General features: G+C 42.3%; 1 protein-coding gene across 4 annotated transcripts in view; it reads left to right on the top strand.

Moving 5' to 3' along the window:
- Positions 1 to 210: 210 nt before the first annotated feature.
- Positions 211 to 16,559, top strand: part of LTK (leukocyte receptor tyrosine kinase) — a 97,391-nt gene continuing 81,042 nt past the window's right edge. For all 4 annotated transcript variants that reach the window (XM_075614296.1, XM_075614295.1, XM_075614294.1 and 1 more), the window contains exon 1: positions 211 to 393. In XM_075614296.1, the coding sequence (XP_075470411.1) occupies positions 333 to 393 (61 nt within the window). In that variant the 5' untranslated portion in view covers positions 211 to 332. The remainder of the gene's footprint in view (positions 394 to 16,559) is intronic.

Raw genomic sequence — 16,559 nt, 5'->3', positions numbered from 1 at the left:
TAAGACCCAGTGAACCTGAAACCAACTCAGTGAGACTTGCAGAAAATCAGCGAGAGTGGACACATCTCGATTCTTCTAAAGGCATCCATCAGATCACTCGGGACAGTGGAAATCAGGGCAAGCGGAACGATGAGGGCTTTAGGACCTGAGAGGGAATGACAGCGCAGGGACGGGAGGATGCTCCTACTGTATAAGCAGGAGTTCCAAACAGCAGCATCAGTGCTGGTCCTGGGAAGGGAGGCACCCACTGGGACATCACTGGATACACTGCTCAGGGGAAGGTGACACAGGGTGGGGGGCTTGTCTGGGAGCCCCAGCCAGCATCCACAGACATGGGCTTCCCCCTCTCAATCTCCATCACCATCCAGATGTTACTCTGGACCCTCTTACTGGGTAAGAAACTATTTTGCATGTTCCTTTTCCATTTTGATAGCACCAAACATGACCTCACTTTACAGGAGAGATGTTAGAGTAAAGGACCGCAATGGGATGTATGGAATAAGCATACAGGCGTGATCACCCCAACACACGCGTTATCGCCTTAACCATTATTTTCCATAGCGCTACGGTGAAATAACGTGCCAGCGTTAACTCGAGTCATCACGTTAACGGGAGCGGTGAAGTCTGCTACACCTGTAGCAGTAAGTATCGGGATTAAGGAATTGTTATCCTGAAGAGCTTACAGTCTAAGAAAGCGCGTATTGTCAATGCACCTTCTTTTAACCCCTCCACTCCTGGAATGTATTGGCAGTCACTGCAGCGGTAAAGATGATATAGCTGCATTTCAAATTAACATGCTGCAATATAAAGAAATATTGAGTAGGACTATAAGCTCCCAGATGGTTGAAGTTTCGACTGCTTAGAACATGGAATCCCATATAGCATTATTGCTGCTCCCCCACCCAAAACTATCATGCATATACAGTAGCTGCTGTGAATGACCCATACACCCTCAAGCTCCATTGGGGTTCCTGTGGGGTAAGGACTTTTCTGTGGGTTATTACTGTTTACTAAAGGACAGCATATACATCATCAGCACAGTAACTTTTTGTATATTGGGGTGAAATTAACCTTCCCATCCTCCTGGGGTTGTACAGATATATTCAGTCCCATTGCACAATGCAGCATTTTATTTTCAGGCTTGGGGATAAACATGCATTGCCCCTATACAACTATGGAAGCTAAAAGACTCCCTTTTTTTGCTATTTGAATGTACAGTATGCAGATATTTTTTACAGATTTGAATTTGGGAGGAGGGCCAACTATTGAATATTGAATTGAACAGTGTGCGGCTACGTGTTGGGTATAAACAGAACAGTGTTAATAATTGATAACCATTTAAATAAACATCATTTATTACCGATGGCCTTGCAGATAGAGAAAGTAGATAAGATAAAAGGTGCTATTTATAATACCCAATTAAATAAAACAAAAACATTTTATTGCTCTTTGCCATTTTATATTACGTTTTAGTGTGCTTTCTTTTTTATGTTTATTTACATTATTTTTTTTTTTTTTATCTTTGTTTGGAAATCTGCTTGCATTTTTATTTTTGGCGTGTATATAGAGACTGCCCTTCTCTATAAAAGAAGGTCATGATTTTTGCAGCCGGCTTATTCAACACAAATTATTCATTGAGGGGGAAAAAGTGAAAACACATACAGAATAATCTGATTTATTGTGGGGTTTTTTTTTCCATGTAAAACTTTTTTTTTTAATTGATGCAAAGAAATACTCAATGAAAATGCAACTCAATGTCCGTTTGTTGACAATGCTACATTTATATATCAAAGGAAGAACAGTGTATCAGTGATATATTAAGAATGCAACCAACCTTTTATACCTAAAATTAGCACACAGGGAATGTTTACAATGTAGTTTACTCCATGAAGCGGATCAAACATTCGCTGTAACGTTTGTTTTCACTGGCGGCAAATATTTGAAATTTGAGTTCCTTACAACCAATGATGTTGACCTCTTGAGTAAAGAGGGGGACGCCACCTCCGACAGAGCAGATATAAATGACAGGAAGAGAAAGCAAAGCGCTGGCCATTTATATGGGCAAACTTTGATACATCGCATTGTAATATTGCCCTTAACTGCTCCAAACAAAACACTCTCCTGGTTGCGCATTACACAAGCAGAGCGCTGTTACCTTCAACTTCAAAAACACAGCCCGTGTCTGCTGTGAACCCAAATCCACCACATCACATATACTGTATTGTGTCAAAAGGAGCGCTGCTAGGATTGTGACCTCATGTATAGAACAAAAGACAAAAAAAAGCTAACTAGACATATTATATAGTTGGAGCTGAGTCCCCTACCCTGCCTCCGGTGCAGGGATCTGCTCTGCTGTTTGGCCGGAGCTCTGCGCGATCAGGAGTGTGTGGGCGGCCATGTTGGTTAGGCGCGCATGCGCAGTGCGGCGAGGCGCGCATGCGCAGTGTCAGGAGTGCGGCGGCCATCTTTGAATGGCTCCGCGTATGCAGCAGCGGGACACCATATCCTAGAATACTCAGGTGGGAGGGAAAACCACGTGGGAGGGACAGGATATCCTCCGCTGGCGGGAAGCCAGTGAGTCAGTCCTGAAGGAGGAGCGAAGGGAGAAGGTAGTGTCTGGGGAGCAGTGCTTCCTGGACTAGGCCTAGACTTTGCCCCTTGAACCCAATTAGGCCCTGTGCCACATGAGATCCGTGTTGCAGAGAAGGCCCCAGAAAGGGACTCTTCCCATTATTGTTATTGCTGCGCCGGTGGCGGATGGCCATGCGGTGATCCGCAATCTGGGACAAGGCCGCAGTATTCCAGAACACTTGGGTGAGACACTCCGGCTGGAACCCACCCCACAACGAGGAGCAGGACCCTTAGGAGAGAGGGGAATTGTTGTCGGGGGCCCCACTGCGTGGGACCTACTCCAACACACCTCCGCAAGTGGCACCATGGTACTGGATTACCCAGGCAGGTACCCAACGTGCACCAACATTCACAGGGGGTAGCGCTACCTCACATTTGGGTGGGATTGCTGGGACGGACACCAGGGGTTATTGGTGCCACTGCACCCTCAGTACTTTGGGGGAACCACTAAGTGTTGGGCTCACTGCACTATACTGTGTTACGTAGTAGTGTGTGTTATATGTGGAGTATTGTTACAGTAAAGACCAGTTATATATATTGCGTGTTGTGTTATTGCTTACTGCTGTTGTATTGGTTCCTGTGAGGGGTTATCCCGCCAACGCTGAGATCCCTCACAGGTGGAGGTGCCGCGCACAAGGAGATAGATCTCACCCCAGGCTCCCAGAAGCGGAGGCTTCGGCCTCCTTCGAGCAAACGGGTACAGCAGCACGCGTAGTCGCCTGCGTATTTCCCTTAGGCATTGGGAAAGGGGGCTACATCGTTATATACTTATCTGTATATCTTCTCATAAGCAAGGGTCATTTAGTTCAATTCTCTGGCCAAAGTATGTTAAGCCTCCACCCACATTACAGTATGTCCCATCTGTGGGTCCCAACACGGCTGCACCCGCAAAACGCTCTCAGAACCTCTCTAGTGGAGGGAGAGCGGCCTTTAATAGACTGGTTATTTACAGGTGCTTAGCACCTTACCTTCAACTGTAAGCCCTGATTCCCATTTACAAACCTTGATCATATCCTCCTTAGCAAGGTATATGAGCCTATCCATTAATGCATCAAGGAAGATTTCTCTCGTGCCAAGTATGCATTAGGAGGAGTTACTTGATGCACATACTGTAGTGAGATTTATACAACTCTGCATCAGGGCCCATCACATTGGCTAATTATGTACATCAAACATCTCTGCCAAGTTTGATTTGGCATAAATCCATCTGACCAACTCTTGTTAAAGGAAATCCTTATATTTGATGCAAAATCTATATAAATATTGCTCTGCATCTAGGTTCTCTTCTCCAAACCTTTATAGTGCACATAGTCCTCTTATTCTTTCCGGCTAAAGAACTTGATTAAAACTGGAGTCAAATACTGCCCAAGGTTTATTTAAGGAAAAAATCCAAGTGCTTTCAAAGGGTTTTAATGTTCTTCGATAAGTCTTGTGTAGTTTTTCGCCCTAGTTTGACACCTATTAAGTAGCCTTTGATACACATCTATACCTCCCATAGGACACTGACCCCCTTCCCACTTCCCAGAGAAGAGTTCAGCAAGAACATGTGACTAAAATCTTCCCTACCGCGGGGAAGCTTCTTCATAGCATAATACACAAGGGCCACCGTGGTTATACTATTTGAGAAGGATATATATATATATATATATTCTTTATTTGCCACATATGTTTGTAAGCAATGTCCTTTTGAAGAGCTGTGAGTAGTATTTTTATTTTTTTTTCAAACTTTTTTATTAGGCAGATATAAAATATACATACAAGGAACGATATGCATAGCCTAATACAGAAACATTTTTGTATTTTTGGGGGGGAAAGGATGGCAAAACCTGTTGCCCGAGGCAGGTGACTTACCGATAACGGAGAGGCCAAGAAAGGGGGGGGGGTGAGAAAGAGAGAGAAAAGAGTGGGGGGAGGAGGAGGGAGGAGGGGAGAGGGAATGTCTACCCTGGTCTCTGGTGTCCCTTTTGGCCGAACTTCGTAGAGGTACTGATTGTCAAACGCTTCCTTATCCGTATTGCCTTATCTCCTTGTTTCTTCCTTGGTGAGCTTGACTCGTTCTATATGATTATCCATGGTTCCCAGATTTTATAGAAAGCTATCATTTTTTGCTTAAGGTGCGTGCTGTGAGTAGTATTTTAATGGTGGAAATGTGTGCATGAAAAGATACAGTAACTATGATCAGTTAATTTTGAGAGGATCCCTTATATATATATAAGGCCTGAAAGAGGACCTATCCTCGGGTAGAGAATGTAGAATGTGGAGGACACTGAAGAGGCAAACGGAGGGAGATGAGGAGTAGGTGGTAAAGGGGGCAAAGGGCCTGCAGCCGTGCCCCATAATCACAGGCATATCCCCATAGAAATGTCAGGCCCCCGGAAACTTTGATCCCTGAATCATCAGTGGGCACTGAAAGACATTATATGGTCCAAACTGTATATAGACACTTAAAGTGCGCAGTTTCAAAATGTTCGTCCTTGCTCCTGGGCAAAAGGTAAGACATTTTTGGATTACAATGGATGTAGATTGTTATACCAAGGCAGACATAAAAATGATTTTGGACACAGAAATGGAAAGTCACAATTTATCAATCTCATTTTAATGTGTGTGCCTGGTCCCTCATCACAAAGTCCTTCCATAACCTCCCCTCTAATCACTAGCTGATTCAGATAGGACATAGGGAAAACTAGCTTGCCAACTTGATGCTTAGAGACACGTTTAAAATGTCTTGCAGCAAAAAGGCCCCTGGTCTCGGTTTTGTGCATAGCCTTCTTGATATGGTCCTTGAGGGGCAGGCAAAGATCTCACATCCCATGTGGGTAACTGTATTGTAATTAATCCTTTGGAGTATGCTATTGTATGAACAGGAAAGCCCACGACGATATTGTATATTTTAAGACCTTATTTTTTTTGCATTTTGAAAGGAGTAGTTTTAGTTAATTTAGTAGCAGGTTACCGCATAAAGACGTACCCTGAATTTTTGGAAATCTCCAAACCTAAGGTGACCCGTTTCCTCAGTTTGGATACCGTTAGCCTTTTCGTTCTTGTAACTGTTTATTAGTTGGCTGGCATTGACTGAAAAATAAGGAGACATTCTCAACGGTCGGCACTGTAACTCGCGGTTTAGTTTTGACGTTGGTTCTATCATTTTTTATGTTTTTGTTTTTTCAAAAACTCGATTGGTTCTGGTTTCGGGGAAAAAAAGGAAAAAATAAAAATGTGGGTGAATTTTTCGTAAAAGTTTGTGGGTCTGTTCAAAAAGTTCAATCGGTTTATTTTAAAAAGAAAAGGGAAAAAAAAGAGAGAGAAAATTAACAGGATATTGAAGTTTGCCTCCAACCTCTGAACGAATGTCGATGTTTTGAATTCGAACCCGGTTAAAGTGCCCAATAAGGAGTTTGTGCCGTAATGGAAAAAGTTGACCTAGTCACTTGCCATCACTGAGTTAAGGTGAGCGTGTTCATTGTGCTGAGTAAGTGTTCCTGCTTCTATTGTTTGAAACTTAATGACCCAAACTTTACTCTCACGCCAAGGGGCTTACTCCATATCCACCAAAGTGGCCGATCATGCTGTTTTTCAGACGAAACTCCCCCATCGAAGTCCATGGGGAATTCCATCTGAAACCGGTCCGATCAGCCTTCTTCAGCGGATATAGAGTAAGCTCCTAAATGCATTCATCCATAATGGTGATGCCTACTGTGCTATGTTAGGCCTAGCAGTAAGGAGACTGTACATATGCAGCAAATCTTACAATCTCCAGCGCCGGGGCAAGCTACGATCAAGTCAACATGGCTGCCCCAGCACTGCAGGCACATTGGGATGGGTTGTGGGGGGTTTGTATGTATTGGGGGGCTAATTATTGTGGGGGGGGATTGATTGTGTGTGGAATGAGTGAGAGTGGGGTAATTGATGGAGGTGGAGAGGGATTGGGAGAGTGAGAGGGGGGAGTGAATGAGGAAGAGATGGGGATAAGAGTGAGACGGGGAAGATGAATAAATGGGAAGAAGGAGGGGAAATAGAGGAGGGGGCTCGCAAGACCACCAACACTGGGAGGGTCGGGAGGGGTGCTCGTAACTCTAGTCCTGGGCCCCGGGAAATCTGTCAGCGGCCCTGACTGTATCCGTTTAAAAACTGCCCTGGTACTAGCAGAGTAATAGTCTGACTATTATAATGGGCTAAAGAAGGAGATGGATGAGCAGCGGCTGACGTGTGATGCTACTATCAGGTATGTAATACCACTGCTTTTTCATTTACAGACCAAGGGTACAACTAATTATTTTTCATTTCTGAAGTAAAACTTCCTACTGTATGCAGAGAAAAGGGTAATTATTTTGAAAAGGCCGTCCTGCTTTGTTTTTAATTATTTGTCTTTTAAGTATTGTATAAACCTGTCTAAAGTAAGGTCAAAAGAGTTGTTCCCCCAATGTTTGACATGTATAGTATTTCTTGAAAGTAGGCCCAGTACCCCTTCATTCTTAATGCAGTCGGCCGGTTGAGGTAGCTAAGACTTCCCTCGCTTTTGGCTGGGTGGGCCATGTTTTGCTGTAGTTGAGGAATAGAATCATTAAATTATTAAAACATTAAACTTCAATAGTATCGATCGGGGCACTATCGCACGGAAACCCTCATTGAATTCAGTGGGAGCTTCCGTGCGATGGTTCCACGGGCGGCACTATCGCAGTAGTCAGTGTATAGTGCTGTTTGGTTATACTCTGTGTCAGTGTATAGTGCTGTTAGGTTATACAGTACTCTGTGTCAGTGTATATTGCTGTTAGGTTATACTCTGTGTCAGTGTATAGTGCTGTTAGGTTATACTCTGTGTCAGTGTATTGTGCTGTTAGGTTATACTCTGTGTCAGTGTATAGCGCTGTTAGGTTATACTCTGTCAGTGTATAGTGCTGGTTGGTTATACTCTGTGTCAGTGTATAGTGCTGTTAGGTTATACAGTACGCTGTGTCAGTGTATAGCGCTGTTAGGTTATACTCTGTGTCAGTGTATAGTGCTGTTAGGTTATACTCTGTGTCAGTGTATAGTGCTGTTAGGTTATACTCTGTGTCAGTGTATAGTGCTGTTAGGTTATACGCTGAGTCAGTGTATAGTGCTGTTAGGTTATTCTCTGTGTCAGTGTATAGTGCTGTTAGGTTATACTCTGTGTCAGTGTATAGCGCTGTTAGGTTATACGCTGAGTCAGTGTATAGCGCTGTTAGGTTATACTCTAAGTCAGTGTATAGTGCTGTTAGGTTATACTCTGAGTCAGTGTATGGGTACAATGCCCGGTTATCTCTGCAGCACATCGTGCTTTATATGGTGCTAGTTCCTTCTGGTGTCGCGCTATGCGCGGCGCATCATTAGTTCTCCACCACAAGCCCCACAGAACCTCCACCACAGTCCTGGACATATTTATTACAGCAGGGCCCCGCTTCTCGGCGCTCCGCTTTTCGGCACCGAGAAGGGGGCCGCCATGTTGAATCCGAAGTCGCGCATGCGCAGAACGGGCGGGTGCTCCCGGTGCGCATGCGCAGACCACAGTTTGTGCGCGCAGAGTATAGGTCGCACATGCGCAGAACGGCAAAAATGCCGGTTTGCGCATGCGCAGAACTGAAAATCGCCGGATCCGCTTTCCGGCGATTTTCACTATACGGCGGGCCTCTGGAACGGGACCCGCCGTATACTCGGGGCCCTCCTGTATATGATATCACCATGATGAGATGGGGCCGCTAGCACACACATGTCACTCACTTACAGCTAGCCAACGCACAGCGGCAGCCCCGGGGTGTAAGACACAGTGACCCGCACACGGACTGCAGCATCTCTAGTCCTCCAAGTTAAAACCGATAATAAATCTACTTTTCATCGCCTTTCATATACATTTTTTGACAGCGAAGTTACTCTCTTTACCAGGAAATGTGAAAGTGGAAACACTGGTTATACCTAAACTTGGCTCCTATTGAAGCTGCAGTTCATGCAATATCCTGCATGTGTGTTTTTTTTAATAAATGAGTTCTGTAGTATGAAAAAATACTTTTAGCATTTTCTGTTTTTAAAAAAACAACTTTGAAAGACCAATTTTCTTGTATTCTATTTTAACAAGCATGCTTGTTCCTATAGCAACAATTTACATTCCCCATATTTAAAGATGTCGCCAAACTTTGCCAATCAATAGACGGAGAACAAATTGACCGGCAGCTATGCAGTTCTTTAGGTAAGTAGAGATTGCACAACTAAAACTATTGAAGAAAAAAAAAAAAAAAAACGGGAGCCTGAACTGCAGCTTTGAGACCCTAAAATATGGCTTTTTGCAGCGTATGATTGATTGCTTTAGCTAGGTCATTGGTAGTTATGAGCTGGCCTATGAAGTGGTCGTGTTGTCTTGTGACACTGTTCCGGTGCAGACTGTCACATTGGGCAAATCACTTTGTATCACTGTAACAGTTAGAATGTAAGCTTTGACAGAGCAGTATTTACTGTACCTGTAATGCACTGGGCGCTATATAATGATTATACGCACAACATGTTCATTTTCACAGGTGGGGGTTGGTATTTCACATTCCAAACATGCAGTGCTGCTACGATCCCTACGAGGCCAGAGGCGCCAGCAGTGCATCGCATGGCAATTGCGGTGGAGAGGTTAAGCCATCATATTATAGCATAGTGTAGGAATGCAACACATTACTTAACTGCAGAAAACTAATCCTGAAGGGAAATGAGCCCCTTGAAAGCTGTTACTGCTGAATTTCATATGTGTGAAGGGAATTTCAGCAGAAGGTGGGATCAAAGGATGTGCCACTCTCCTCTCTCCATTGAAAGTTCAAGAGACACTTCAGACGGAACACAAATCCATAGCCATTACGTGCAAGGACTGGTTTACTTACAGGGAACACTCAACCCCATGGCAGGATAGTCACATTTGTACTAATAAGGCTACAATCCCCTTGTTCGTCCTACTCTTTTATGTAAAGCAACACATTACTTTGCAATATAAGACTTGAGGCATGTTGAGTATACACTTGAGTTTGTTACAGAGATAGGATGAGAGCAACAGACACAAGAGTAAGAATATATAGAATGGAGTGTGGGCAACTGAAATAGGATTCTTCTCTGTGTTACAAAGCTGCTATACATCCTAAACCTGAGGGTTCCAGAGTGGGAATGAAAAGGTTGTATTAAGGGTACCATCCCTCCAAAGGCATCGAGAGCATTGGAATGGTTGGTAGGTTAAACGTACAGTAGATGGTGGGCATATCATTGTAGACCCCTGTGGCAGAAAAGGGATAACAAAATACTTTTAATGGTCTGGCTTTTTTGTTACCCCTTTTCTGTCACAGGGGTCTACAATGATATGCCCACCATCTACTGTACGTTTAACCTACCAACCATTCCAATGCTCTCGATGCCTTTGGAGGGATGGTACCCTTAATACAACCTTTTCATTCCCACTCTGGAACCCTCAGGTTTAGGATGTATAGCAGCTTTGTAACACAGAGAAGAATCCTATTTCAGTTGCCCACACTCCATTCTATATATTCTTACTCTTGTGTCTGTTTCTCTCATCCTATCTCTGTAACAAACTCAAGTGTATATATATATATATAGTGTATAAATATATGTGTATAAATATATATATAGTTTTGAAGCAAAAGGTGGCATTTGCTGTGTGCTCATTTGCATGTTATTACCCAGAATCCCTTGCTACAGTGGAAGTGCTGAGTGATAATGGTGAAAGGCGGGGTTGCAGACCTGTCTAAGACATGCAAATGAGCATACAGTAATATTTCCATTTGCTATATATATATATATATATATATATATATATATATATATATATATATATATGTATATATATATATATATATATATATACTTTTTATTACAATCTTTACCTAATCTCTTAGGTTAGTTTCACGTTGACCATGACTGTGCCAACACCCTTTGGCAGCAGAAGGGTTTCTATGGAAACCAATGACATTGATATGTTACCACACAAAGTAATTTTATTGCCCGGCCACTGGGCGCTATAAAGGCATAAAACCGTCTTTATGTAAAACGTCAATCTGCACTGTTGTTTTATTGTGTCTCTCAGAGCCCTAAATGCCCCAGTGTCACGCCTAGGGCCCCCCCACGTTTAGTTGACATTAGCCTTTGGGAGTATATAATATGGCTGCCTGCAACAACCTTCTTGCTGCCATGGACTCGGGCTGCATTGTTATACAGTTTGTATGTGCTGTGCTGGAGTATCTTGATGCTGTTTTCAGTATGTTCCAGACAAGCTCTCTCTAGGCCGCGCTTATAGTGCCGGCGACGGCAACACGACGTCGCCCGAAAACAAATGCATTGCTGCCGCGCGCGCTTATAGTAAGCGCGACGGCAACAATGCGCCGTCGCCGTCGCGAAAACTGGTAGCCGGCAAAATTTCATTTTTCAAGGGCTGTCGCCTCACGTGACGGCCCTTGAACCAATCAAATGTCAGGAAACCCGCAACGCCGCCGCCCGGCGAAATATAACTTTTGCCTGTGGCGCCGGGTGACGTCACCCATCGTTTCGCCGTCGCCATCGACGGCACTATAGGCGCAGACTTACTCTCAGGCTCTGAGCTTGTCAACCGGACCTGTTTGGGTATAAAGTAGTATTTCAAAGAGGGTCAGGGATGTTGTCCTGTGCAAGCTAAAGTAACGCTAATGTTAGTATCGTATGTGTGTGTTAATGAATCTATTCTAGCACCATTTATATAGCACTGGGGGGAAAAAAAGACTTTTATGGCTCTTGAACAATGATTAAATCACAAACTTGATCTGTGAAATCAAACCCAACGTGTTTGCTCTTCAGGGTAAAGACCTCTTTTACACAAATAAGGAAGAAAAACAGACCCCAAGAAGCAGTCTAGGAATTCTCTTGGTGTTTATATCTCGTGTTAGAAGCAGAGAGGCTGTACACACTCAAATGTTAACATCACTGGTGAATTTCTTTATTATCAAAATACATAACCATTTCTTTCCATAAAAATGTTTTTATAATTCCCCTTTAAAAAGACAAAAGCCAATTCATTTCCATGAATGCTCCATTATGGCTCATATTAATTATACTGTACATAAAAATATTATCTTGCCAGTAGAATTATACCATACATCTATATTCTACTCTAATTATAAAGATTGTTATCCACTTTTATAGCGTTTGTCATTTTTAAAAAAAAAAAGGGTAATTTTTCTCTTGTTTCTCTAACCTGCAATCAAAAAATTGACACTAATGAAGAGCTAATTTTTTAATTATCAAAAAAAAACACACCACAAAGTGTGTGTGGGGCGCCTCCACATTCATCAATTCAGTGTGATAATTGGGGGAAATCCCTAATAATTAGCTCTATATTTTCATAAAAAGATCATTTTTTTGTTAATGAAAATGACAAACAATATTTAGAATTCAATAAGTTGATATTTTTATATTGTAGTAGGATACTGTGTACCATATTTAACACTGTATATAAAGTTTCAACACCATTCATATAATCAAAGTCCAATGTATCTTAAAGGTGCAATACTGAGGTTGACCATCTTTATAAGCAGAGTGCCACGGCTCACAGAATATAGATGTATGGCATATTTATACTGGTAAGTTAATATATGTATGTATAATTAATATGAGCAATAATTGTGCATTATCAGAGGGAATTCATTGGGTATTTGTCTTTTATAGAGTAATTGTAATAGGTTTATTTGTTTGTTTTTTAATTAGAAATAAGGCATGGTTTTGTATTTTGATAATACGAAATTCATCAGTAATGTTAAAATTTGAGTATGCATATCCTATATCCTTCTAACATATGATATAAACACTAAGAGAATTCCTCCAGTGCTTATCGGGGTGCTTTTTTTTTTTTTTTTTATATACAGTACTGCCCCCCAAAAAGTGCCTTGGACTCTCTGTAAATATAGCATTGAGCAACAGGGTAAAAGGATATTCTAGTGGTTTGTAAAGACCTATTGTGCCTGCAAAAGTCTATGTACAGTGCTATATAGGAAGGGGGGGAAAATGACTATTCTCAGAGAAAGCTAACATGAATATTAGTCAGGAAAAAGCACACTACATTTTGTTTTGTGTTTGCAGGAAACAGTTTATTATCGTCTTCTGAAGAGACACAAGAAACCAATTGTTAAATTTTGGAAAAATACGAATAAGCTTTTTATTAAGCACATTTGACATTCCATAACGGGAGTGAACTAATTGAGGATTTAGGAATTTAACACACGCGAGAAACAGAGACCCCAATTTCCGCTGTACGACAAGGTGCCAAGATTCTTCAAATGAGTTTATTTTGGGAATCGAAAATTACATTGACTTTAATTTGCGGTGACCAATATAGTTCAAACGAACGTACTAAATCAGAGTTTAAAAAATATATCTATATTAGAGCGATTTTCCCAATAATGTTGATTGAAGGAACATTTGGGGCACAGAGAGGTTTTTGCAGAGATAGAGGGAAAAGTACACTGACAATCCAAGACATGGGTGTATATTCCAGGATCAGGCAAATGTCACCATAAGACCGCGCTTATAGTGCCGTCGATGGCAACACGATGGGTGACATCATCCATCGCTGTCGCCACAGGCAAAAGTTATATTTCGCTGTTCGGCGGCGTTGCGGGTTTCCTGGAATTTGATTGGTTCAGGGGCTGTCACATGAGGCGACAGCACTTGAAAAATCAAATATTGCCAGCTACCAGTTTTCGCAACGGCACTCCGTTGCATTTCCGCCATCGCGTTTACTACAAGCACACGCGGTGTCAGCAATGCATTTGTTTTCGGGCGACATTGCGTCGCCGTCGCTGGCACTATAAGCGCGGCCTAACATAGGAGCAATGTTCAGTGTTGGAGGCAGGACGTTGACTTTCTGAGGCCCTAATCTATGTCAAATCAGAAATCGACATATTATTTTGACTGAAGGGACCCATGAAAATGTAAACATGAAACTGCACTGAATGAAACCATTACACTATATTGTTATATACAGACATGACGGTGTAAAGCTAAAACAAACAGTGTTTGCACATCACATTCATTTTAATATCACAGCATTTTCTTTTTCGTGATTTTTGAAGAGCAAAGTCACTGACGATGTCTTCAAATGATAAGCTACAAAATTCAGCACTTTCGATGCATCTGCTGCTTTGGTAGGGTTACCATATTTAGACATTAAAAAAAGAGGGCACTTCCCAGGGCGGGGGGTTCTGAAGTTGTAGCAGAATTCCTTTCAGCGACTCAATATTCAAGTTGTTCCATTCCTTTGTCCACTGGCTTTGCATCAGTGAAAAATTCGCTCTACATTTGCATTGTGAGAAGGAATAGCAACGAGGGACTGTGCCATCTTTAACAGTTATGAATGACACAATCTTTTTGGACTTCTTAAAATATTTGCTCCATTTCTGATGTGCTATCAAATTAATGAACTCTTCATCACTGTTCCAACTTTCAGCAAACGTCTTCAGGTTGTTGACCTGATCAAAACACTTCACATCATCAATTTGAACGCATGCGCACGAGCAGCCGGCAAGTGGCGATCATGCATGCGCGGTCAGTGCTCGCCATTCGCGAGCGCCGACTGTGCATGTGTGACATTTGTTACGGTTTTTGCCGGGACAATTATGATCACCCTATATATAACAACATTGCACATTATCTCTGCCAGGGTTCCCTGTCTCTTGTATTCTTCATGTGTATTATGTACATACAGGACACTCGAAAAAGAACCCTATGAAGTTTCAAAAGCTACAGCATGTATGCTAGTGTTGCATCTATGAAGAATCTAACTGTTGGTCGCCTGAAACCTAGGGTGGATGTGTGTAGCAAGAAAAAAGAAAAAACACAAAAGCGCACCAAGATTGAGATATAATGTGTATTCACAACAAATAAAAATAGTAGTAAACACTTACATATATAAAAACTTTAATGGTCCAGATCACGATCGTAACTTCTTATGGTAGGGCAACAGATGGGATGAAAAGGGGGTGATTTCAGTCTTTAGGAACAAGCCCCGCGCGCTGGGGCTGTATTCTTAGGCCTCGTTCAAGGTGCTGGCTTCGGAGGGCGGGCGTGCTGACGTGCTTGCTGCCGTGAGCAACAAAGTATTCAATTTGAATACTTGTTGTCAGGGTAGCAACTGCCCTGCCTCCGATGCCAGGCGTTGCCGCTGACGACAGCTTCAGTAAACGAAAATTTCGTTTCTTGGAGCTGAAGCAGCGTCACAGGGACCAAGGCAGCCAATGAAATCATTCTTCAGAATCATTTCATGACTGCAGCTTGGATACTTTACCCTGCCGTCTGTAGCCCCGCCCCCTCCCCAACGCTGAAAAGTCTGCTGGGGGATAATCACATGTCGCCCAGCAAACTCCCAGCACTGCCTCCCGCACGCCCCCCCTCCGAGTCCTCAGCTGGCTCCCTGAACGAGCCCTTAGGCTGTGCTGTGTTTTCAGCTTCACACGCTTGTCGGCATGATGGTCTGCGTAACGCGCATGCGCAGCGAATGAGGCCCCCTGTAGTAGTCCCGGAGGTGCCCATCCGTTTTTCGTTAAGATCGTAAATAGCAATAAAAACACTTGTGTGAAGACTGGCTGTATGTAATAAACAGACCAGCGACACCCTTCGCGACGCGTTTCGAATACAAAAGTATTCTTCCTCAGGCGATATCAGGGGCACCTGTTTGGGGTCCTTTATATACCAATCCACATAGATGATTGGTTGATACCAATGAATAGGCATCCAATCCGCTATTAGTTAAACGAAAAGGGGGATGGTTTAGATTCACCAAACCTGCCCCTTGATGGTGGATGAAAAAACAGATTAATGATGCTGTATTGTATTGGTGGCACTTTGAATAATAAATAGATAATAAAAAAACAAAAGTGCCACTCACTGGTGGAGATATATAAAGAGATACCTGCAGGTGGCCCTTTTTACAAGTGTCACATATAAAATATATTTGTTGATATATATAAGAAATAATACAAATAAAACATTGTGCTATCACATAGAAATACAACAGTTAAACATAAAACATATAATATAAAGGAATGGATATGGAGAGGGAGGGGGGGGGGGAGGAGGGGGGTTAAAAAAAGGGGGCGGAAGTGGGGGGAAGAGAAATATAAAAAATGTAGGGGAGAAAAGACATATTAAAAAATAGATGAAGTTTGAAAAGGGAAAAAAATAGACAAAAATACGGGTGACATGCTGAATAAAATTGGTTAAAATAGAATACATCTCAATTCTGAAGCTTTACTAAATTAATAATAAATGACAAAAACAGACTGCAAAGCAAACATCACCTATCATTTAGTTATCTTAAGATGGCGTTTTGTGCGACCTACATATTGTAGTCCACATCCACATTGTAAGATGCAAAACGCCATCTTAAGATACGTGTGATGGAACATTTAAGAAATATTGTCAACATCCCTAAGACATTGGCCTCTGGTAAACCATTAACCCATTTGTTGTCTCATTTTAAGGATGTCCATCAATGCAGTACCACAGGGGTCAAATATATGGGTATAGAACATATCACCACAACTACTAGAGGTGGCGATAAGGATCTATTTATCGCAAGGAGGGAGCAATTCTGGATATACACACTCCAAACTAAACATCCTGGGGGGTTAAATGACTATGTGGAGTTGACTCCCTTCTTGCGGTAACTAAATGATAGGTGATGTTTGCTTTGCAGTCTGTCATTTATTATTAATTTAGTAAAGCTTCAGAATTGAGATGTATTCTATTTTAACCAATTTTATTCAGCATGTCACCCGTATTTTTGTCTATTTTTTTTCCCTTTTCAAACTTCATCTATTTTTTAATATGTCTTTTCTCCCCTACATTTTTTATATTTCTCTTCCCCCCCCCTCACACCCCCCCTTTTTTCCCCCCTCCTCCCCCCCCCCCTC

This window comes from Ascaphus truei, chromosome 9 (genome assembly GCF_040206685.1).
Source record: "Ascaphus truei isolate aAscTru1 chromosome 9, aAscTru1.hap1, whole genome shotgun sequence".
Classification (NCBI taxonomy): Eukaryota; Metazoa; Chordata; class Amphibia; order Anura; family Ascaphidae; genus Ascaphus; species Ascaphus truei.
Note: the sequence above shows the minus strand (reverse complement) of the source record. Positions and strands in the feature narration are given on the sequence as shown.